Source organism: Asterias amurensis, chromosome 7 (genome assembly GCF_032118995.1).
Source record: "Asterias amurensis chromosome 7, ASM3211899v1".
NCBI classification, from domain to species: domain Eukaryota; kingdom Metazoa; phylum Echinodermata; class Asteroidea; order Forcipulatida; family Asteriidae; genus Asterias; species Asterias amurensis.
Window position 1 is genome coordinate 18726841 of NC_092654.1, and position 23738 is coordinate 18750578.

General features: G+C 36.7%; 1 protein-coding gene across 1 annotated transcript in view; it reads left to right on the plus strand.

The window, feature by feature from the left end:
- The window catches only part of LOC139939465 (cleavage stimulation factor subunit 3-like), a 29023-nt gene that overhangs the window by 1962 nt on the left and 3323 nt on the right, over window positions 1-23738 (plus strand). The window contains exons 2-19 of the mRNA XM_071935408.1: window positions 368-469; window positions 2320-2415; window positions 11015-11047; window positions 12127-12326; window positions 13152-13278; window positions 13674-13751; window positions 14369-14531; window positions 15366-15475; window positions 16023-16139; window positions 16779-16853; window positions 17529-17672; window positions 18300-18402; window positions 19046-19115; window positions 19373-19469; window positions 19952-20050; window positions 20675-20846; window positions 21757-21851; window positions 22549-22609. Of these exons, the coding sequence (XP_071791509.1) occupies window positions 368-469; window positions 2320-2415; window positions 11015-11047; window positions 12127-12326; window positions 13152-13278; window positions 13674-13751; window positions 14369-14531; window positions 15366-15475; window positions 16023-16139; window positions 16779-16853; window positions 17529-17672; window positions 18300-18402; window positions 19046-19115; window positions 19373-19469; window positions 19952-20050; window positions 20675-20846; window positions 21757-21851; window positions 22549-22609 (1942 nt within the window). The remainder of the gene's footprint in view (window positions 1-367; window positions 470-2319; window positions 2416-11014; window positions 11048-12126; window positions 12327-13151; window positions 13279-13673; window positions 13752-14368; window positions 14532-15365; window positions 15476-16022; window positions 16140-16778; window positions 16854-17528; window positions 17673-18299; window positions 18403-19045; window positions 19116-19372; window positions 19470-19951; window positions 20051-20674; window positions 20847-21756; window positions 21852-22548; window positions 22610-23738) is intronic.

Sequence of the window (23738 nt, forward strand, 5' to 3'; positions counted from 1 at the left end):
GAAGATATTTTGAAGAAAAAGGACAAAAACTTACCAGATCCCGGAGCGTAACACTCACAAATTTCCCAGGTTGATATTTTGAATCTTGAGTGGGAAGAGGGTTACACTATCGTAACTAACCTAAGAAGCTTGCCTGTGCATTTATGGTTATTTTACGTGTAACCATTTAATGCTCAGTTAAACACAAAACCATCCATTTTTTAATTTTTTTTTATTTGTTAACACATCCGCACATGAGATCAAAAACATTTTGTCTTCATCACAGCATTTTTACTTCACAAACTGGAAAGTGTATGTGCCAGGCTCATATCTAATTTAGCATATCTGATTTGTTAACTCTTTGATCGCATTTTTTACACCTACATAGGGCTGGGGTTACATCCCTGAGAAGGTGAAGAAAGCACAGAAGAAGATTGAGATGTACAAATTTGACACAGATGCATGGAGTATCCTTCTCAGAGAAGCGCAGGTAAGACCAAGATGTGAGGATTGCAACCAGTGTTGTAGCTATTAGAGCTGGGCGAATTGTGAAATTTTGATATTCGGATACCGCTGGCCAACTATCCGAAATTAACCGGATATTTAAATAGTGTTTTTCGCCGCTAGAGGGCGCTGTTCGTTTGTTTGGATTGGTATTAGTTTTAGACTGTGTCACTCGATTCATTCATAAAAATAACCGGATCTAATTTAAAGATGCCGATTTGCTTTTTCTTTTGACCGTGATTGACTCTACGTGAAGGAAAACTTTCGTAATCTTTGAACAAATTACGTCAGAAATGTCGTTGTTTTAACTCTTCAAGGAGGTGATAAAGTTAAATACTTAATTAAAGCTGTTTTATGCTGTCTTAATAGAAGTTTCATAAGGATTCAGACAAAACATTCATTCCTATCAGTTGTCGCCCGACGTCCGTGGATATTCGGATATTAAAAGAATATCCGGTTACTTGGTTGTAATTACAGAACTATCCGGTTTATAAATAGGTATTCCCGCCCTATGCGGATATCCGGTTAAGAAAAAAAAGGCATTCGCGGTTACGGATAGGAAAACCTATTTGCCATTAACCGGATAATCGAATAATTCGCCCAGGCCTAGTAGCTATGGGGGGGAGGGGGGGTTCAAATTGATGAACCCTGCATTCTAGATCAGCTGTCTCAAATACTAGACCACCTAGCGTGCTTGCCAAGGAAAATAGTTTGAATCTTGTAATATCCAGCCAGTACCTGCCTTGTCATTACCCCCAGACTCGAGTGAATGAAAAACACCATTTTGTGTTGATAATACTTAAAGAACACCAGTAATATTATCCACAATTAAGTCAGCAGAAATGCTTCCTTTCATAGCATCTTCTCGTGTTACAATTGTGGTAGAACAATGAGGTGTGGTTTGGCATTGTGACTTTCCATTGTTCTTTTGGCTAGTCATCGCCAATTTGACCACACCTATCTGTTTCTGAGAGTTGACCTTTTTGTTTTCCCTCAAGAAAGGCCATAGTTATTGAAACGGACACTTTTGCTTTTGTAGTTGATAGACATGTTTGTGCTCTGTCAAACTGGTGTGATGAGTTAGGTTGTAAGTTGTTAAAAGCTGCATGTGCATGATGTGTTAAAGCCTGATACTTCACTCTTGTACACATTGAAGGGCAAGGCAGTTTTTCCTTTAGTAGATGGTCTTTCTACGAGGGATTTGTAAATTTAAACTGGAGCGTTTGAAGGGGCACCAAGGTATTGATCAGGGGGACCAAGGCAGTTATGAGGAGCTTGGTCAGGCTGGTGCCTCTGTGAGCATACTGCAACAGATAAGTGTGTCATGAAGTGAACTGGGTTGAGGCCAACCTTGGCAATTGGCATTTACCCTGCTAAATGCATCAATATGCTGTTAAGCATTGCAGTTTGCTGGGATAGCACATGGACAAGTCAAGGTTATGTGCAGCATAGTGCAACAGAGTATGGCGACAAAATACAATACATTTTTACTGTGTGGCGCATTTGATTGTATTTGGCACAGGGTTAAAAAAGGTTGATAAAGTTTGAGTCACAAGTTAAGCAAGCTGGATGATTATTAGTTTTAGTCAGGATTTGGTAAAAGGGTGTCAACATTTCGCTTGAAACTTAAAAACTGGGGGTCCAAATTGTTCATTTACAACATATTAACATGTAAAACAGGGTTTCAAAGTGTCCAAAAGACACACAGACACCCCTGTCAGATTGCAGAAGTGTCAAGTAAGACACTTGCCACCCTTGTTGCCCATTGCACTCCCTCTTGCTGATTTCAACATGGAACCTCAAACTTTTTCTATACTTTCTCTTCCCCCATCTCAGAGCCAGCCTGTGGACAAAGCCCGCCCTCTCTACGAACTACTGATAGCGTCATTCAGCAACTCTGGACGATACTGGAAGATGTACATTGAACAAGAGGTCATATATCACAGTTTGTTACTTTTAATTTCCTTTTTTTAATTATCATTATTCAATCTCCCATATAGCACTATAAATATTTTAGTAGATTTTCTAACTAATTTTATGAGGTAATCTCAACCACTTTATTTTTTTTTACTGTTTACTGAGTGTTTTTATTTTTTGAAATAACAAATTTTTACCATTGCAGCCAGGTAAAGGTTAGTGACTCGGATGCAGTATAGAAGTGCAATATTTAATTTGAATAATTTATTACAGGGAAGTTATTTAGAAACTAAGTTTGATGAAAAATGGTTCCGCGTCTCGGAAAGTGATAGAAATATTTTACCATTTATTTTTTAGTCGGTGATGGTTCTAGGATACAATTTTTCCACGATACTGATTGCAATTTAGAAAACACTATATAAAAAAAAACCACTTGGAAACGTAAGGCAGTTGTAATTGTAGCCAGTGACTGTGCAAGTATTGAATGATGATAATGTGCAATAAGATTTGCCATGTGAAGCCTTGTCTCTGCGGCTGATTTATTCTATTGTCATGTGTGATTTACTGTGTCCATTTTCTTGACTTGAGTTTTCTCCGACTCCCGAGCGTCAAGTTATTTTTGCCTCCTGACTCAGTTTCTTGTGTTGCGTCTCATTCATGCATGATTTTTTTTCTTGTAATATTTTTTTTGTATAAAGACTGTAAACATTGAGGGGGTTTGACTTTAAGGCAAGATATTTTCAGTGACATAATTTGTTAATCCTTTCCCGCTGTTTATAAAGTGATGGTTTAGAAGTAATGTGTGTGATGTGGCTATGCAGAATCAACCCAAATTCACCTAACGATATCCCATGATAAATATTGATTTAGCCATTTTGGAGAGGTGGGGCCTGAGGGGACAAGACTCGGGAACAATAGGACCTATATTTCTTTTTCTAAATGAGCTTCACAAGAACAACGTAGTTAGAACCACAACGCAAGCAAGTACCCAACAATTTATTCTAAACTATATGACTGTGTGTGTGTGTTAGCTCTTGGCAGTCTTTCACAAACAGGATTGGGAGATACTTGACAAAAACATACAAAGGATGAATATTGATCTGACGTTTTGCACTAAACCAATTCTAGACCTGTGACAGACAATACTAGCTAATTTTCCATGTTCATCCCATCAACAAAGAATTTACTTATTTGGTGAATTGACTTAGTTGGTTAGCTTTTGCTTCCACCTACACATAAGTACTTCGTTTCCCATAGAAGCCAGTAAGCCAAATTCCATGTCCATGATGTGAATCCGTGATATACTGTGGTGTAAAATTACGGGCCAATTTCACAAAGTAGTCTAAGTAATCCTTTTTTAGTAACAGTTTCTGTTGAATGCTGATAACCATAACTCAAAGAAAAGTGGTATGGGAACTGAATGGGGATTCTAGTTCTTGTAGAAACAGATTTTAGTGACACAACACCGAATTATCCTCTGTAAGTGCCCACTTTAGCCATCAATTCTATTTTACCTGTTGCATTTTTCTGTGATTGCTTAATCATGATTAACTTTGTGATATTGGCCCTATTGTTTGTGTGTGAGAGTGTCTTTACGTTGATTTGGGATTAGGACTTATAACAGACAGAGGATGAACATGTGGAAGTCCAGACAATCAGAAAATGAAAGGATGTATTCACGTGTGTGTGTTTAGTGTGGTCGGGTTGTCGTATCTTGCCTTGCCTTCCACCTCTAGGACGCCAGTTAGATTCCACCAGGGGCACTATGTGGATTGGGTGTTCAGTCCCTACCTGACTGCGTGGGTTTTTCATGGAATATTTCTCTGGGGTTTCGGCCCACCTCTTAAAGGCAGCGGACACAATTGGTAGTTACTCAAAATAATTATTATTGTAAAACCTTTTTTGATTACGAGTAATGGGGAGAGGTTGATATTATAAACCATAATGAAACGGTGTAGTTCTCGAGAAAGAAGTAATTTTCCACGAATTTGATATCGAGACCTGGGAGTAAGAATTTGAGGTCTCCAAATTAAGCTTCTGAAAGCACACAACTTCGTGTGACCATGGTGCTACAAGGGACGGAGTGTTTTTTCTTTCATTAATATCTCGCAACTTCCACGACCAATTGAGCTCAAATTTTCACAGGTTTGTTATTTTATGCATTTGTTGAGATACACCAACTGTGAAGACTAGTCTTTGACAATTACCAATAGTGTCCAGTGTCTTTAAACTGAAAATTCCTTTCTTGTGAGGGACAATAGGTTCACCATGTTAACGATAGCTATCACTAAGAAAAACAATCGGGGTCCAATGTTTTTCGAGACAAAGAGCTTAAAACAAATGAGTATCAAGGATTGGAGGCCAAATTACACTTTGGTGGGTCTGTTGAAACCAAGGACTTCAAACTGAAGAAATCCATGTTTGTGATGGAGCGAGAACGTCCTGGCTTCGCTTTCAGGTATAAATCTATGGGGACTCACTAATAACAACAAAAATACCACCAAACAATAGAAAAATTTCACAATGTATTGGGTTGACGTGTGTGTGTTGGGAAGGTGGTGATGTGAAGGGGGGGGGTGTAAAACGATTTATAAGAGGATTTTAAACAACTTGCATGTGACTTTCATCAAAACTTTTTTGAATTAAACAATATTTTCAAGTGCAGTTTGGAAAAAAATCACCAAACTTATGCTTACTTGGCCCAGTGCTAGAATTTGTCTTTTTTATTCCCTGAATGGGCGAAAAATAAGTGCCCCTTTTATTAGGATTAAAACCTCTCAGGTAGGCCTACCAAAATTATGATGATAATTTCATTTATTATCGAAAACAGTTAGTAAAAGCTAAGATCCCTAAATGATCAAAAATGCAGTTGTACTGAAGTAATGCAACTTTCCATTACTCAAAGGATGACTTGAAATTCTTTGGTAATACTTCCCCAGAATGTCTTTATTATTAGACGTTACTATTTTGTGAAAGAGTGTTTTTTATTACATCTACAGAAATGTAGTTGTAATAAATGTAATATATGTTGTGGGTTGTTTTGTTCGTTTTGTTAAAATAGACTAACAAATTGGCGTTGAAAAGTCTATTCCACTCACATTTGAGGAGTACCAAGTTAACCTTATTGTTAAAAGGAGAGCAGTTGAGAGTTGATTTTTTCTATCAACTGAAATACTTGCCCCTATTCCACTTTGATCTCAAATTGGTAATAAACAACATCCATCAAAATTACAAAAATATGCTCGTATTTTTGCATGAATTCAGCCTGATACTGAAATCGTTTTTTTTTTCGTTTTAGGTGTTTGTTTGTTTTTGTTTGTTGTCTGTTGTTTCATATGTTTTGTTTTAACATATATTTGAAGCACATGGATAAATAAAGCAGAAAAAGATGAAAATAATATAGATATCCATGGAAAAGCTTCCCTTTTTTTATCATGCTTTACAATCTTTGCTTAGGTTTTATCATAGTTTTACATGTATTTCACTGTTTTGCCATCATATTTTTGGCCCATGATTTGTAAAACTTTTTTCGTAGTGTTAAGTTCTTAGTGTCAACTTTTATTTGAAGCGTACAAATAGGTCCTATATCTTGTTGCAATATTGATGTTTTATTTAATTTAAACTGACAAACAAATTTAAGCCAAGTATCGTATAATCTTAACCCAGGGAACATAAAAGAGAGGCTCCAAAGTTAAGTTCAGTTTTGTGTTCCACTCATTTTCCAATAGATAGTCATTCAGAAATTGGGGACAAAATAAAAGTCTCTAACCTAACATTAAACACTTAACGTTGGGTTAGTTTTTCCCCCCTTTCATGATGACTCTATTGGAAAACGAGTGGACCACAAAACTCAATTTGACCATGGAGCCCCTCTTTGAAATGAGCTGCTTTAAGATGAAAGCTGAAGCGTAAGACTTTAATAGCATGTTGCAGAGTAAGTGCAATTTTTTATACACAACAATTATGGTTATGGTTTGTGATGAAATGCGTACTCTAGTGTATCCATCTTAGTAGCAATTGTTGTCTTTGCTTACTTTATTGGTGATGTTTGAAATTTCAAGAATTACAAAATATATTTTTTTAAATTTTGAAAGGTTTTAAAGACTTCATTTCAATCGTTAGGTTTTCAGAAAAAAACAAAAACATTTTGACTAACATTATTGATTTTGAATTGCATTTGTGTTGATTTTTTTTCAGAAGATGCTGAACCCATTTTTAAATTAAAAAAATGGTTTAAAATTGATTTTTGTCTCAATAGATGTGTTGTTTTTAACTGTGTTTCTTAGGAGTAAATACTGGGTATTTGTAGTTTTAACAGGGGGAAAATAGAATCGGGTTTTTCTTTGACAGGGGAGTGGAATGTGTAACCGATGCCTAAATTTTATGTCTGTCCACAAATCACAGTAAATTTCCAGTGATTTTTACAAGTTTTTCTCTACCAAGCTATACAATCATCCTTGGTAAACTATGGGGGTCATTATTGGGAAAGGTGGGCAGGTTTCCATATGTCGGGAGGCATCTTTTCAATTGCGTTGGTTTTTGTTTTCTCTGAAAATGGAAAGCACAGAACAAAGTCTCTCCCCCTTTTTTTTGGGGGGTGGGGGGTTGGATTCCAATGCAAAGGCCTGCATGCGGTGTCAGTGGGAAAACAGGGTATCTTGATTTTGTAAAAACTTAATATCTGGCAGCTTTTCAATTTCATTGGTTTGTGTTTTCTCTGAAAAATGGAAAGCACAGTACAAAGTCTTTCCTCTTTTTTGATTGTTTTTGTTTTAGGGGAGGGGGGGGGGGGGGCTCCAATGCAAAGACCTGCATGGGTGTCAGTGGAAAACAGGCTATCATGATTTTGCAAAAACTTTATATCTGGCATGAAAATGTTCCATGGGTGTGTGTGTGTGTTCATCCCGTCTGTTTTATTCAAATTATGACACTTTAAAACTCCCACGCCAGTCACGGATGTGCATTTTTAAGGAGATACAACAGTTTTACACTGACACAATCATAATGTAAAGAGTGTTGGGGATTTGTGTTGGGGATTCAGAAATCGTGTTTTTTTTTTACCAGATTTAACATTTTGGAGAACAAGGGTAGAACGTCCTTCTCTCTTAACACTGGTCCACTGGCCAAATACCAGATGAACCATCAGAGGACCAGTCAGAACTCGCTCCAAGTGGTCTAAATGGACTAGTGGAATAGTGAAAAAAGGTGACGGACTAGTGCAATGACGAGCTTACTGGTCCTGCTGGCCGGTCACTAAATATGTTTAGGAAAAACTTGGGTATTCTTAACTATTTCAGAAAGTTTCAGTACATAATTTGTCATATTAATGATGGCCTTCCTGCGACTGACCATCATAAAGTTATCCACAAACCAACTTTTTGACAAGACTGTTGTTCTCTAGCATGACAAAGATTGTGGGTTCAAATTCTACCCAAGTAATAAATATATGCCTGTGAATTTTGTTTTACAGAACTTGGGGAAAGTACTGTCGGGTAAAACCAAATATTATGACTTTTTACACTTTAATGATTTTATTAACATTTTTATGTTAATGACTTTATGGTAAGTCTACTGCATGGACCGATTTTGCAAAGAGCTAGGTAGGATTGCACTTAGTGTTAAGCTTAATTACAAAGAAAGATGAGATGTCGCAATACAAATCACTAATGGCTGTATTGTCAGCTTGAATCTTAGTGCTCTGTGAAGCAGAGACTTGGACAAAGTGAGATGTCATATTACAAATCACAATACAGAAGCAAATTATTTACTATGGTAATAACTGACAACTCATAAGATGAACGCTAGTGCTTTGTGAAATGACCCCTGAACATACATCGGAAATATGTACATGTATAGCTTATAATTTTTAAAGCACTGCCTCACTACAAAAAGGAAATCAAAAACTGTTTGTACTAGCGTTCATGAGTTGCATTGTCTCATCTTTGCAATTATGTTGAGTCAGCACACCAAGTTTCCAATGGAGTTAAAATTTCCTTGTACTTTATTTTCAGAAAAGTAAAGCTATTCTGTTCTTTCTTAGGGTAAATAAGCCAGGGGTTAATTTCACAAAGAGAAGACTAGTATTATCTTGAGTTAGGACTAGCCATAAGTTTTTATTACCTCCTAAAGAGTCCCAGGACTAGTCCTAGGACTAGTCCTAAGATAGGACTGTGAAATCGACCCCTATGTTCTGGACCCAGTTTCATAACGCTTTTAAGGAGAAATACTGCTTAGCAAGTTCCTTTGCTAAGTAACAAATTTGTCTGTCCTTGGCATTTTTTATGCTTACCGGCTTGGTGAAACTGGGCCCTGGTAGTGCAGCTAGTATTGCTTTAAAAACTGCTTAATAAAATAAGCAGATTACTAGCAAAAAATGGTACTTGTCGAATGGTAAAGTTATTTTAGTAAGCACGACTTTTATGGTGCTTCGTTCCGTTTTATGCTTGAGCAGCTCTATGCAACTGGGCTTAATTTCTTGGAGCTGCTTAAACATAAAAAAGTAGAGCTTAAAACATCAAAATTTGTGCAAACCAAAATAAGAATACCAGCCAAAACACCATGACAATTACAGAATTTTTATGTGAGGTTAGAAACTTAATACATGTATTTTCTTTTTCCGTTTTAAAAAGAATAATTTGATAATAAGTGGGTCTATAAACAAGAAATTTAAAAACAAGGACAATTATCTTGTTGAATATTAATAATTAAGCAATCAAGAAAGCTGTTTAAAAACTATTACATTTTCGTTAAAAGATGAAATTATTTTCCCCCTACTTCAAGTGTACTTTTGAGAAATGAGTGCAAAAAAAATTCAATTTAGCTTTAGAGTTTTAAATTTCTTACTTAATGTTTTCTCCCAAATTAAATACCCCCATGGTTACATTTCTTAAGGTAACCTGCATGTGAAAGTGCTATTTATAGTAAATCTATATGACCTTTGATTAAAGGCACTGGACACTGTTGGTAATTACTAAAAAATAATTGTTAGCATAAAAACTTACTTGGTAATTAGCAACAGGAGCTGTTGATAGTATAAACCATTGTAAGAAGCTGCCCACTTACTTAATTTCTAACTAAAATATTCAAAGAATTCAGGCCTGAAGCCTTAATAGGCATCTGAAAGGGCAATAATTTGTGCAACAACAGTGTTTCTTCTTTCATTATTTTCTTGCAACTTCGATGACTTGAGTCAAAATTTTTTACAGATTTATTATTTTATGCATGTTAAACCAAGTGATAACACTGATCTTTGACAATTACCAAAGGTGTCTAGTGCCTTTAAAAAACATATGATTTTGTAAAGGATTGTTTGAGCCACTTGCCAGTACTTCTTCTCTACAGGAACATGTCGCCAACTCCTTCATCTTCATGCGTGGATCCACTGGGTGTGTCCACGGCCCAATTTCATTGAACATTTCAGAAAGTAGCTGAGAACAACAAAACTATGCTTACCAGAAAATGGTTACCTGCTCAAAAACATTTTGAAACCATCTGCGCTTAGAAACCCTGTATTAATCACTATATAAATGCATGTTATTGTTATTATTATGATCCTGCTCATATTTGCTCAGAAAATATTGTTAGGCAAAATAAATTGGGCCCAGTTCGTCCAAACCTCTCCTTGCTCTTTACAATTTTTTATTATTATTAATTTTTTTTTTTTTTTTTCTGGGGGGGGGGATGATTGGGAGCAGGGGGAGGGAGTTACTATCTTGTTCCCATTGTCAATTTGAAACTTGAGCCTTTTTAAACAAACTTTATCTCAATAGAGACCTAGCACAGATAGTGGTTCAAGTCATGCCTCATTGCAAATAGATAGATTCTTGCCATTTTGATTGGCAGAACATGCCTTACAGTCCCTTTTTTTACCATATATGTGACCCACTCTGTGAAAATGAGTCACATGTAGGCAATTTCAAGAATTGAGTTATATGCATGGCTGGAAAGAACACATCAGCAGCAGTAATTTGGTATGTGTCTAAGCTTTGGGGTGTATCGCGTTGCTGAGTTACTCCCGTTTGAAATTAGCCACTACACCATATTTTGTGAAAAACGAAGTAAAATGATATTTTAAACTACCAATGTGTGCAAAAGGATACAAATTAGCGGAAGTATGATCACAAAATTGTTGATTCATAGCTTTATTGCCTAAAAGTAAGTGTTTTAAAGGTTAACCATGCAACTAAAGATCTTTTTTTTCTTCTTCTTTTTTTCATTTTCCACATTAAACTGTCCATAACTTAATATTACATTGGGCGACATGTGACTCATTTTCACAGAGTGGGTCACATATGTAGTATTGCTGCCATTTGAATGACAAAAATACTTTCACTATTACTTGCTTGTGGCATACCGGTACCTATAATCATCACAACTATTGTGTTATTTTTCCCCCTTTTTTTAAAACTGGTACCCCTCCCTGGTGAAATTCCTGGTTCCGAGTCTGCTTTTGCAAACCCATTTGTGACCTTTAGAAGGTGGCATAAGGAATACTTTTGCACTGGGAAATATTGTGTACTACTGTGTTTAATAAAACAATTGTTGAAATGGTTACAGTGTTTTGTTGTTTATTTGTCTAACCGGAGTTGTGTCATGAATCACGTCTTTCTTTCAGATAAAAAGCAAGAACTATGAAAAAGTTGAGAAGGTGAGTTTCAAACACAAATAATATTCTTATGAGTTATTACATGAAGTTGATCATTACAAATGTTAGCATTAAAAACAATTTGTTTAAATGTTATGCACACCATTAGTAAGATTAAAAACATAAACATTCACAGATTTGCACATAACTTGCATTGTAGAAAGATGGTCATGGTGGAAAATTTCCGTTTAACTAGTTCTGCTTGGAAAACTATAGTTTTTGAGAAATGAGTGAAATAGTTATATTGTAGTTTTGTTATCGCGAGACCAAAACATGATATTTGGAAAAGGTGAAAACATTTAAATTTCCCATCTATTTCCTCATGACTCTTATGACCCATTAAGCTTAAATTTTCCAAGATTATTTTATGTACATTTGTTGGGTCACATAAAAGGCAAATACTGGTCTTGAACAATTACCAATGTTGTCCACTTGCTTTAACCAAATGCGGTTAGCGTAATTTAATTGCTTATCCGATTTAACTTCATGTTTATTTATTACTCTTTAAAGGATAAGAAACAGTACATAAAAATCAGCATGTTGAATACTGGTCTTGATTTTTAATGAGGTGCGCCTCGGAAGACATAATTTCAGAGAGTGAACCAAGGAAAGATTAGGCATAGTTAAGGGACAATTCCAATAATAAGAAAATCTACTCTGTGTTAGTACAGAAGTCTGAATTAATTTTTTTTTTTACTCCGCAGTAGTAGAATTTAAATCAAAACAAGTTCTCAAAAGAACATAATCTAGCCAGCAAGGGGTGTACTGCAAACCATACCTCGCCATTCAATGAATCAAGTTCCACTTCTTCTTATTAGGCTACTTTTTGTGCAAAGATTTGTATGGTGAGGCAGTTCATCTTTGTTTTTTCTGGTTGTATTGGCAAGGACAGCATTAAATGTCTTAAGAGTTCCTTAGAACAATCCATAAGTAACTCTTTTGGAATAAAAACTCAGCCACTCCCCAACTCAAGATATTATTTAGCCAACATCTGGTTTCATACCATACTCCCACTGCACAAAAGAGTAATTTCAGTTTTGCTTTTTTTTTTTTCTTCCAAATTTCATTCTCTCATTACAAAGTTGTTCCAGCGATGCTTGATGAAGGTTCTTAACATTGATCTCTGGAAGTGCTACCTCTCCTACGTGAAGGAGACGAAAGGGGGTCTTTCTTCATATCGAGAAAAGATGGCCCAGGCGTACGACTTTGCTTTGGACAAGATGGGCATGGATATCTTCTCTTATCAGATCTGGTCGGACTATGTCACATACCTTAAGGGAGCGTAAGTCTTTTGGAATATACATTTAACTTTTTCTTTAGCAACCAGCAACTTCATGATTTCCTAGGTCACATCCCCTACCACTTAATCTGTATCCTCAGTCTCCTGTAGGTTCCCTACTCTTTCCTTCCCTTAGCCTGAACGTCTGACGTCATTCTTCGAGGCTCGTGAATTACGCCAGAGACCGGGCTAAAACAAATTGCAAAACCGGCGTGTAGTTTGACCTCTGACCTCTGCCGTTTGAGAGCAGTGACTATTTGGGCATCTATGCCACTGCACGTGCATTGTATCCAATGGGAATCACTGGATGTAGCGGCAGCGACCTGTCTTTATCCTTGGGGATGAAGACAGGGGCCCAGTCTATCCTTCCCTCTACTTGTTACCAACTGATTCAGTGCAGTGAGCACGCCCTCCCTACCCACTCCCAGTGGGTTTCAATTTGGGTTTTAGTCTCAGCTCAAACCTTCACACTTAACACCGAACTAAGCCCAGCTTTTATGCAGTTCATGTTCCCGCCATTGCGCACCATTGAGCCAAGCCCAACCTACCAGTTAATCTCAAAGGTAGTGCTTAAACAGCATCTAGCAAAATATTCTCTTTTCAAAACTTGTTATTTGTTATTTTCATATTGCACAACATTGACCCTTTCAGTAACAAAAGACTTGACCCAGTGTTTAAATTTTCATGATAGATCAGCGAAAGCAGTACATATTCTTTTGTCTTAAAGTATAGTCAAATCATTGCCAGACAAAAGAAATGTCAGTTGCTCCGGTTGTAAATTGTACTAAGCAAAAGTTGTGAATTCTGTTTTTGTTTCCTGTGTTATAGTGAGGCTAAGGGGTCATATGCAGAGAATCAGAGGATTACAGCAGTGCGTCGAGTATACCAACGAGGCGTCGTTAACCCCATGGTCAATATTGAAATCTTCTGGAAAGATTACTGTACATATGAAAATGTACGTATAGATCTCTTGCAGAAGTCCCTTGTGGAGTTTTTGTGTAATATTGTTGCAGTTGATTACATGCCTTATGCCAGAAAAAGAATATGACTTCATTTCATGGTAACAATTGTGAGATAATGGAAAGGGCAAAAGGGTATTCTTGGCTGGGTGGTTCCGAGCACTGGAATCAAGTTCTGGTGGTTAAGTCATCGAAATAATAACTGTATAAGTTCTTGCTTGTGAAATTAGGCGGAGACTTTGAGAAAATACTTTCAGAAAGTAGAATATGTGTCCGCCAACATTTTCAATTTCTTTTTCCAACCCTTCTGATCAAATTGCACCATAAACTTCCAATCTGTGATTTTTGTTATCAGAACTTTCATAATTGTCATTGATTATTTTGTTTTCAGGGAATAAATCCAATTATTGCAAAGAAAATGATTGACGACAGGAGTCGTAGCTACATGAATGCCAGACGAGTCGCAAAGGTAAAAAGTTATGTCTTTATTTAACTGCAAATGATTTCTTTCCTGATTTTGCGGATTGAATGTAAAAATTCTTTTTGCATAGCATTTTGAATTTTACATTTATTCATATCTTATAATCATTATACAGAAAACTATTGTTTTGGAGAAAAGGGTTACCAGCCAAAGTAATATATAGTTCATACAGCATTACCAGTGACTGGTGCTCTGACAGTTTGTGCTTTTCAATTACAAAGCTGTTAAGCATAAAAGGGTGCTAAGCAATTAGTGTTTCCACAAAGCAAAAAATAGGGGAAACCATGCAGTCGCAAAACTATCAACTTAATATACATTGCATAAAACTTTTGCTGGTAAAATAAGCAATATTTTTTTTAGCTGATTACATTTTTAATATTTATGTAGTTATATTGCATCAGGGATAATGCTATTTGTTCGAATAATTTGCCTGTGGATTTTTTTCTCTCAGAGATCTCGTTTGGGGAAAGTTCTGAGTATACAGTGCTAACACACATCAGTGTATTTGGATTTTAAACCAAATATTAAATGTTCAGCGTTATTGGGCCCTGATTTTAAAAAGGAAATTTCCTTTAACAAAACACTCTCTTTCTCTTCCCATCAAGGAATACGAATCTGTCACTAAAGGTTTGAATCGTAACACTCCAGCTGTTCCACCCACTGGAGCGCTAGAGGAAACCAAGCAAGTAGAACTATGGAAGAAGTACATCAACTGGGAGAAGACAAATCCAACCAGAACAGAAGACCAGACACTCATGACAAAGAGAGGTATATTGAAGTGTTGAATGCTCTATATTCTTACACCCTTATTGTTGTGATATGGGACTACTTTATCCTGCACATGTATATCGTACACCACTGTGTTATCTTCCCTTCTATTAAGTGGTAGGAAAGAATAAAGACCGTTGGTCAGGAGCTACATGTAGGCAATCAACCATCGTAATCGCCTTAATTACTTCATAGACACATATCACTTCACTTATGTTCTGACATCTTTATGTTCCAACAACCCTATATTCCGAACAATCCCCACGTAATTTACATGTTGGGGTTAGGGATAGAGTTAGGGTTAGAACTTAGGAAATACACTAGGGCCCAACTTCATAGATCTGCTTACCGCCGAATTCTGCGCTTACGATCATGATTCCCCGCTTACGTGCAAGCGCCGAATTTCTGCGCTAGCCTTGTGAGCAGAGAATGTCTAGTAACGTGGAGTACGCATGCGCAGAAGCCCAAATTCGCTGCTAACCCTTGAAATACGCTTGCCGTAAGCACAGAATTCCCTGCTTCCGTAAATTCAGTGCTTAAGCAGAGCCATGAAATTAGGCCTAGGTGTGTCGGAACATATAGGTGTCAGGACATTATAGGGGGGTGTTGGAACATAGGGGTTTGAAACATACATGTACATGTAGGTATAAAACCATTGAAGTATTTGAAACAAACTACTTGTATATTATAGCTTCAACTTTTTCTGAATTATTCTCTCATTTGTGTGTTTTTCTTTTAAAATGCAAAGCTGACATGAACACTTTAAAAAAATAACTTGATCCAAATATAAACAAGAAAATAATATTAATTTTATCTTGTGTTCATTTATTGCAGTGATGTTTGCATATGAGCAATGCCTGTTGTGTCTCGGTCACCATCCTGATGTATGGTATGAGGCTGCCCTCTATCTGGAGAACTCCAGCAAGTCGTTTGCCGAAAAAGGAGTAAGTGACTGGTGTAGTGTATTTGTTATCTAGGTGCTCCATAGCGTGCAGGCCCTCCAAATAATATGTATTCAGGTCAAAGGTCACATGGTGGCATAACTTGTGTGTGTCCAGTATAAACCATTATGTCTTTCTGTTCAATGACTAAGTGTCTCGGACGTCTAGTATTGTTACTTGTTGGGCAATCGTTCACATAACTGGTTTCTATTTGTGAGCAGGCATTGAACCTAAGGTAAAAAGATGTCCACACAATGTAAGACGTGTTACACATGTCTACACAATGTTTTCACACAACTAGAATATCTCATTTTCTTAAAAAATTTGCATTTTCTTATGCTACAGATTGTTTAAAGGGATTGTATACGTTTTGGTAGTTGGAACCCATTGTTTGTTTGAATCCTACATACCATAAAACTAACCTGTGAAAATGCTAAAGTATCATAGATCATACCTGTAATAATACTTATTATTAGAGCATAACTTTTTTGCTGCCATTGTTCGTAATGTTCATTGTAATTAATCTGAACTTTGTATGGACCGATTGCAGGATATGAACAATGCTAAAGTATTCAGCGATGAGGCAGCAGCTATTTATGAGAGAGCTATTCAAACACTCATGAAGAAAAGCATGCTCATCTACTTCGCCTACGCAGACTTTGAAGAGGTGGGTCAGGGTTTGCCCATAACTTTTAATTTTAGACTACTCTATTGCCCCATTGCACTCCCAGCCTGTTTGCATATAATATCACCAAGCATGATATAATGTGTTGTGCAATATTATTTGCCATAAACTGTGCAAGTCTTGCACGCATTAAGAATGAGAAATCAAGTCCCTGGTGAAATCAAATGGGGGACATTTGTGCACTAGGTGGCAGCAGACCTACCAGGTAAATCCATTGTTCTTGGCCGGTGCACAAACCAACATGAACAATGGAAATTTACTTGGTAATTGCTTCTGCCACCCAGCATTCCAAAGTCTCCTATTTGAACCATAACAAAGGCTTTCTCCTTGTCATTTAATCTTAAGGATCTAACAATATTCTCCAAACTTTAATCTGGTTTCTGATTTGTTTGCCCTTCGAAAGTCAGTAAGATTGGTCTAAAACAGTCTGAAAAGTATATCAAAGCCTGTGCTATATACTGTACATGAAGGTCAGCCCTTGTACCTAATAAAATATTCCTATGCTTGGTTTTTCCAAGGGTTGAAGTATCATACCTGAGTATGGACTGACAATACATTTTCTAACATACTCATTGGTGTGTTACTTATGTTGTTTTTTTCTTCTCCAAACTCTTTTTCAAGGGGCGAATGAAATATGAGAAAGTGCACAATATCTACAAGCGTTTTGTTGCTATTGAAGACATTGACCCCACATTGGTAAGTTTCTGAGGTCACCTTTAAGAGGTCAGAGGTCATCGTGGTCCAGTGGTTAGACTGCAGGACTTGCAATGACAAGGTTGTGGGTTCCAATCCTACCAAGCTAACCACTGATTTCAAAATGACTAGATCCTAAGTGCTGTCGTCTAGTTACTGAATCACAGTTTCATGATTTGTGCAGTTTATAATCATAGATGTTAAAGCAATGTTTCTTGTTTCTATGGGGGAGATTGGCTGTTGCCAGCTTGGCGTTCATATCCCCTTGTGGGAGTTTGCCAAGTTCCTTTGACGGGAAGATAATAAAGACAGATTTCCATAACCAATGAACCCTTCATAGCGGCAATCTTGTTCTTTCATTCAAATAAGTGTAACGAAACTGAGACTGAATCCTAAAATTGCCTAGCTTCAGTTCGGTAAAATTATGTTGTGTGTCACCATCAGCTGATCTCATGCTGTATAAAAGGTTTGACTTTTACACAGTTTGTCTAAGACTGTCCATATTTCATTGGAGATACTATTTAACAAGGTTTCACCACAAACCCCAGATTCAAAAATGTTTTCAAATACTCACTTTAAAAAAATTAACTGCCTGTCGCAAAGTTTTAAAAAATAGTAGTTTGCCCCGATTTGGAATCTCTCTTTTCATATTTCTTTCTGGTCTCCTTGATGCAATAGGTCTTTATCCAGTACATGAAATTCACAAGGCGAGCAGAAGGTATTAAGGCAGCGAGGGGGATCTTTAAGAAGGCCAGAGAAGACTCACGGACACGCTACCATGTCTTCATCACAGCAGCTCTCATGGAATACTACTGTAGCAAGGTATAGAACCATTATCACTTCGTAAAGGAATGGGAAGGTAGTGCATTCTGCTCTACTGACCATGCTCCTAGTGGATGATACCCTTGCCTACATGCTTACAGACTGTGAAGAGGGTAACCGTGATAAATCTATTACCCAGTCAGTTTCCCTTGTGGTGTATATTGATATCTGAAACAAAAAGTCGCATCCCCTTATGGTGATCCCCTGGCTGCCGCTTCCCAGGTTGTATCGTAATTTGGGTGTGATCCCTGGCTACACGGCAGTTAACGGTTGTATTGCTTCTGACTGGCACCCCCCGAACAAAGATATTGACAAAATAGAGACACCGCCAACATGGGGCTAGATAGCTCAGTTGGTAGAGTGCTGGCACGTTAATCCTGAGGTCGTTGGTTCGAGTCCCACTCTAGTCAATTCTTTGTTCAACCCCAAAAATCATTTCACATTTACCCAGTCAATTTCCCTTGTGGTTTATATTGAATCTGATAAACTTGTAAAGTATCAGTGCAAAAGAACCCCCCCTCCCCCCCCAAAAAAAAAAAAAACCTCTTTCCCAACGGTATCTCAAACTAGGGCAAACAAACTGACTTTCCATCCATTTTGTTGTTGTTTCGTTTTCGTTCTGAGCAGGACCAACAGGTAGCCTTCAAGATCTTTGAATTGGGTCTGAAGAAATATGGCGACATTCCAGAATATATTCTTGCCTACGTGGATTACTTATCGCATCTCAATGGTACGTATGTCTATTATATTAATCCTTTTTATAAATGGTGTGTACATGCACCATGTTTTGTATGTTTTTTAAAGTCTGTAGCATCCTGCCCTGTCTTTTGTTATGTGCAGGGCTGCACACCTGTGAGTAATAGTGGTTCATGTTACTTTTGCAGCCCCTGACCCACATAGCCGTTTATTTTGTTTTTGGTTTTGGCATTTTGGTTCGTCTTCGGTTAGATGTATAAATGTTGTATTGGCCCTTTCAAGATGTTTATAGGTGTATTTCTTTGGTTTGGTGTCATGTTATTTTGTACATATTTATTATTTTGTGCTGTTATATATATGTTTGTACATTTTGTGCTGTTTTGGTCGAAATAATAATAATAATGTATGTTGTGTTTTTTCTGTAAATGTTGAATTCATTAGAAGCTGCAGGAATCATTCTAGAAACTACTGAAGACCCACTTGTGTCGTCGCCAGAGCTTTTTATTTTAGACCGTCTTTATTTTAGATTTGTTGTTATGTGGTGGACACATCCTGGCGCTGTGAAACCTCTGGAAAAGGCGCCCTATAAAAGCCAGTCATTATTAGTATTTGTTTGTGATAATGTTGCTTTTAGGTAATAATTATTTCTACACTTTGATTTGATTGATTTCAAACAGAGGATAACAACACGAGAGTGCTTTTTGAAAGAGTGTTGACGTCTGGTTCGTTGGCTGTTGAGAAATCAGGGTAAGCTGATTTTGTATTTATTATTATTATTATTTTTTTTTTTTTTCATTTGTTATTTTTCCCTATCAGTTCTTGACTGTCTTATTATCTTAATTTCTTGACTATTCTCCCTTTTCACTAATATGGAAATAAATGCTGATTTGAATGAATGAACGAACAAATAAACAGAGTGATTACCAAAGGAATATCTTCCTTATAAATAAGTTGATGGATTAGGTCAGAGGTTACATCATGGTTTTGGTGTTTTATATATGCAGGGAAATTTGGTTACGGTTTGAAGATTTTGAGGCCAATTGTGGAGATCTTACAAGCATCATCAAGGTGGAGAAAAGGCGCTTAGCTCTCTTCAAAGAGGTAAGCTGCAATTTGAAGCGTTAGGCTTTTTGGAATTTTGTATTGTAATAGTGTCATAACTTCCCTTTGTACATTTTGTGAACCCAGTTTTTGAATTTCCATATTATGTAAACATTCATTTCTTTGTGTTGTTGATTAATAATTTTATTTTTACTGTAAAAATCTTTTTAAATGCATTGATTAATAAATGTTGTATTGTTTTAGATTTGTAGATAGCATGATAACACAGGAAAGTTTGGAAACTACAATTGTTGACATAACCTTTACTTTGGTTAAATACGTTGTTGTTCATTATCATTTGACTATGGTGACTCTCCCTATCCACATAGTGTCGTGCATATTCCATCATCGCCCAAGGCCCACCACACGACAATTCCCGACTTCCAGAGAATGCCCTCTTAAGGTTAGGGTTTAGCCATAGAAAATTTGCAGTTATGTTCAAAAAGAATTAAAATTGTGTATATTTGTTTTTACCCCATCAGGAGTTCAAAGATCGTGAAACCAGCCTTCTTGTTGACCGTTATCGATACCTTGACCTTTACCCTTGTTCACAAGCAGAACTTAAGTCCATCGGATATAAGGTACTCTTAGATTTTGCAGTAAAAGGGTTTGTTAATTTTTCGACCAACAGTTTGTAATAGCTCAAGCATTGTAGTTTATATTGGATTTGAGGTATCAATTGTGAGGTATCAATACATATTTGGTTTGTGGTAACACTATGTGTGTATCTGCCTGGAACTGAAAAGTCTCCCAAGTTCCGAAAATCTACGTGGTGGTAGAATATAAAGCAAGACAGGTTCTCAAAAGAACAAAATCTACCTAGCAAGTAGATACACACATATGGTGTTACTGCAAACCAAATATACATGTTAGTTTATCCTCAACTTTTAAACTTTGTTAGTTAAGTACATGTAGACTGTAAGGTTTGTAGGTATTACTGCTTGACCAATCTCTCCTATGAGTTGTTATGGCTCTGACGAGAACTAATGGTTAGTTTTGATCAGTATGCTTTTGACACTCCGGGGAAAAAAATGCTTTTAAATCTCTTTATACTTTTTTTTTTCTGAACAATGTTATCACAATGTTGACATGAAATAAATGTATCTGAAATTAAATATCTAAAATGACATGAATTACAGTAACAGGGTGGCTCAATATAGTTTCATATTTCTGTCTTTCTTTGACCCATTTTCTCTCTCCCTTAGGACCTGACCCACAAACACACCGTCCAGCAGGTGCTCTTTAACCCCTCGTCCCAGAAGGATTCGGGGCTGTCCTCAGACAAGAAAGAAGAAGACAAATCAGACTCTAAGGTGCCAGAGTTTCCCCGACCTGACCTGAGTCAGATGTTACCGTTCACACCACGGTCACAAGCACGTAAGTTACACTTCTTACCTTCTCCAACTTGGCATTTTACTCTAGTAATTTTTGTACTCCTCGTTTTTTTGGGATATTGCTTTTAGTTTTCCGTTTACATTCTAACATATTTACGCTTAGTTTTATATCGTAGTTTTATAATGTGAATTTATGTTTACTTTTTAATAATGTAATAACACAGGGCCCAAATGGATACCAGTTATTTTTTACTGATATGGCTCACCCTGGGTAAATAAATAAATAAATAAATTTCACTAGTCTGTCATCTTTTTCACTAGTCCCTATTTCAAACGAAACAGGGATGCCTTCTAACTCTGAACTAGTCAGGTGGACCTACTTGGAGAGAGTTTTTACTGGTCCTCCAGTGTTTTCACTGGTAATTGGCCAACGGACCACTGTTTAAGCCATTGGACACTTTCGGAACAGAAAACAAATTAAAAGTTCACAGATTTACAAATAACTTACAGGGTTTACAGAAGGTAGTGGTGAAAGACTTCTCTTGAAATATTATTCCATGAAATTCTTTAGTTTTTGAGAAAACATTAACAATATCAATTCTCGATATCGAGAATTACGGATTTATTTTAAACACATGTAATGACACTGTGAAACATGCGGAAACAAGGTTGGGTTTTTCCGTTATTTTCTCCCGACTCCGATGACCGATCACAGGTTCGTTATTTTGTATATAAGTTGTGATACACGAAGTGTGGGCCTTGGACAATACTGTTTACCGAAAGTGTCCAATGGCTTTAAGGGGAAACTCTGGTCATTTGCTACCACTGTGAGTTTTGATTGATACAAGCCATTTGTCTCTAATTGGTTAATGTACTCAGGAATAATTTTTAGTTTTTAAAGCCATCATAAAATATCTTTCAACCATTCTGAATGAAACCTTTGTTTTTCACAGCGCCTGGTTCCCATCCTGTTCCGGGCGGTGTGTTCCCGTTGCCAATGGCAGCAGCTCATGTAGTGACTCGGTTACCACCTCCAGGTTGCTTTCAGGTTAGTTATGATCATCAGTTATTGTTGTGGAGTTTTTCTGTATTTTTTACTTTTTCATCATCTAATTTGTAAGATATTTTTTCATTTATGTTTTAACCTTTCTTGTATGCTCTTGTATGTGTATTTTGTATGCGTCTTTGTAGTATTTTTATTGCTGTTTGTAAATTTTTTATATTTCAATTTATCGTTGTGCTCTTAAGGACCACCTGTGTTTTTTCTTCCTCATCATCTCATTTTAAGGGTATTTTTCATTTATGTTTTAACCTTTCTTGTGTGCTCTTTTATGTGTATTTTGTATATGTATTTGTAGTATTTTTATTGCTGTTTGTATATTTATATGTTTTTATATTTCAATATATATTGTTGTGCTCTTTAGGAGAGCCTCTAGACAGGAATTAGTTTCTTTCAGGCAACCCTTCGGGCTCCAGCTGTTTCTTTTTCCTTCCTCTGTATTTAAATTGCTTATTGCTGTATTATTTTATGTGTTAACCTAATTAATTATATGTGGTAACCTAATTAATTAAATAAATATAAATATAACAAAAATTAATCAGTTATTGATCAGGACCCATTTTCATTACGCTGCTTCAGTAGAAAATACTGCCTTACGATTTTCTGCTTATTTTACATATAGTTTTGTCATGAAATAGTCTTCATATTTATTATTTCACCATTTTCATTTGATTTTTGTCTTCAGGGTCCATTCGTCAAAGTGGACAGCCTAATGAAGCTACTTGCAGAATGTACAATTCCTGAGCGTAAGTTTCTTCTCACAATTCACCTATTGTCTCTTGTTTTCAAATATTCTTATAATATGCATATTACATTTTGCGTGGTATTTTACTACATGTCGCACGACACAAAGATAATAGTTGGAGAGAATTGCAAAATTGGAGGCACAATTTAAGTGCAGACTATTTTTCGTTTTCTTGTATGTGTAATGGCTGTTCTAAAGCTGCCTTACTAGGCCACATATTGGCATGGTATTGATCTTTTCTCTATATTGTATTCCTAATTTAACATCAGGCCTAGATACTTTAGTGCTTAGAACTTTTGAAGTTGATGAATTAATAAATAAACTTCTGTATGATTTGTTGTATCTAAATGCATATCGTTACCGCTTATTCTAGGCCTAGTGCTAAATATGTTCCAAAGGTGTGAAAGATACTGTCTGACCATTTAATGTCATCCATTTTGGTTTATGAATAAACTATGCCAGCCTGCAAAAAAAAGATTGTGTATCGGATGTAAACAGTACACTGTCAAACCGTTGACTGTCTGCCCATTCGATATCATTCACTGCGGTTTTGAGTGATGGAGATACTATGACACCGTCATATTTGTGTACATAGTACTCAGTCAGCCCTTGTATTGTCTGCCCATTCGATATTAATCAGTTGGGACTTGAATGATGGATAAATCATGCCTGCTTGCAAAATGATATCATGTGGTGAATGCATCTACACAGTACACAGATAAGGTTTTAGAGTACAGTAGTTGCCATGTAGGGGGGGGCACGGTTGGTTTGTGCGTAAAGCGCTCGCCTGTCACAAAGCTGACCCTCACTTTCGATCTCTGGCTGTGCTCAATGGTCATAATAGGTTGATGTGGCTGGCTGCCAAAGGCGCCCTTGCATGCCTACTTTTCAAACTCGTAGCCGCGTCCTTCGAAATTCAGCTCTTGCCTGATAGTATTAAGGATGATTAGCCTTTCAAATTGTTATCGTTAATGTTTTGATATTATTATTATGTACACAACCGTTAAACTTAAATCATTTCAAATGGTTGGATAACTAGCTAGACAATGTGACCAATGTTTAGGAGGGTTAATGACCACAATAAAAGTAGTTAATGGCCTGACGTTTTGACCCCCAACCCTAGCAGAGTC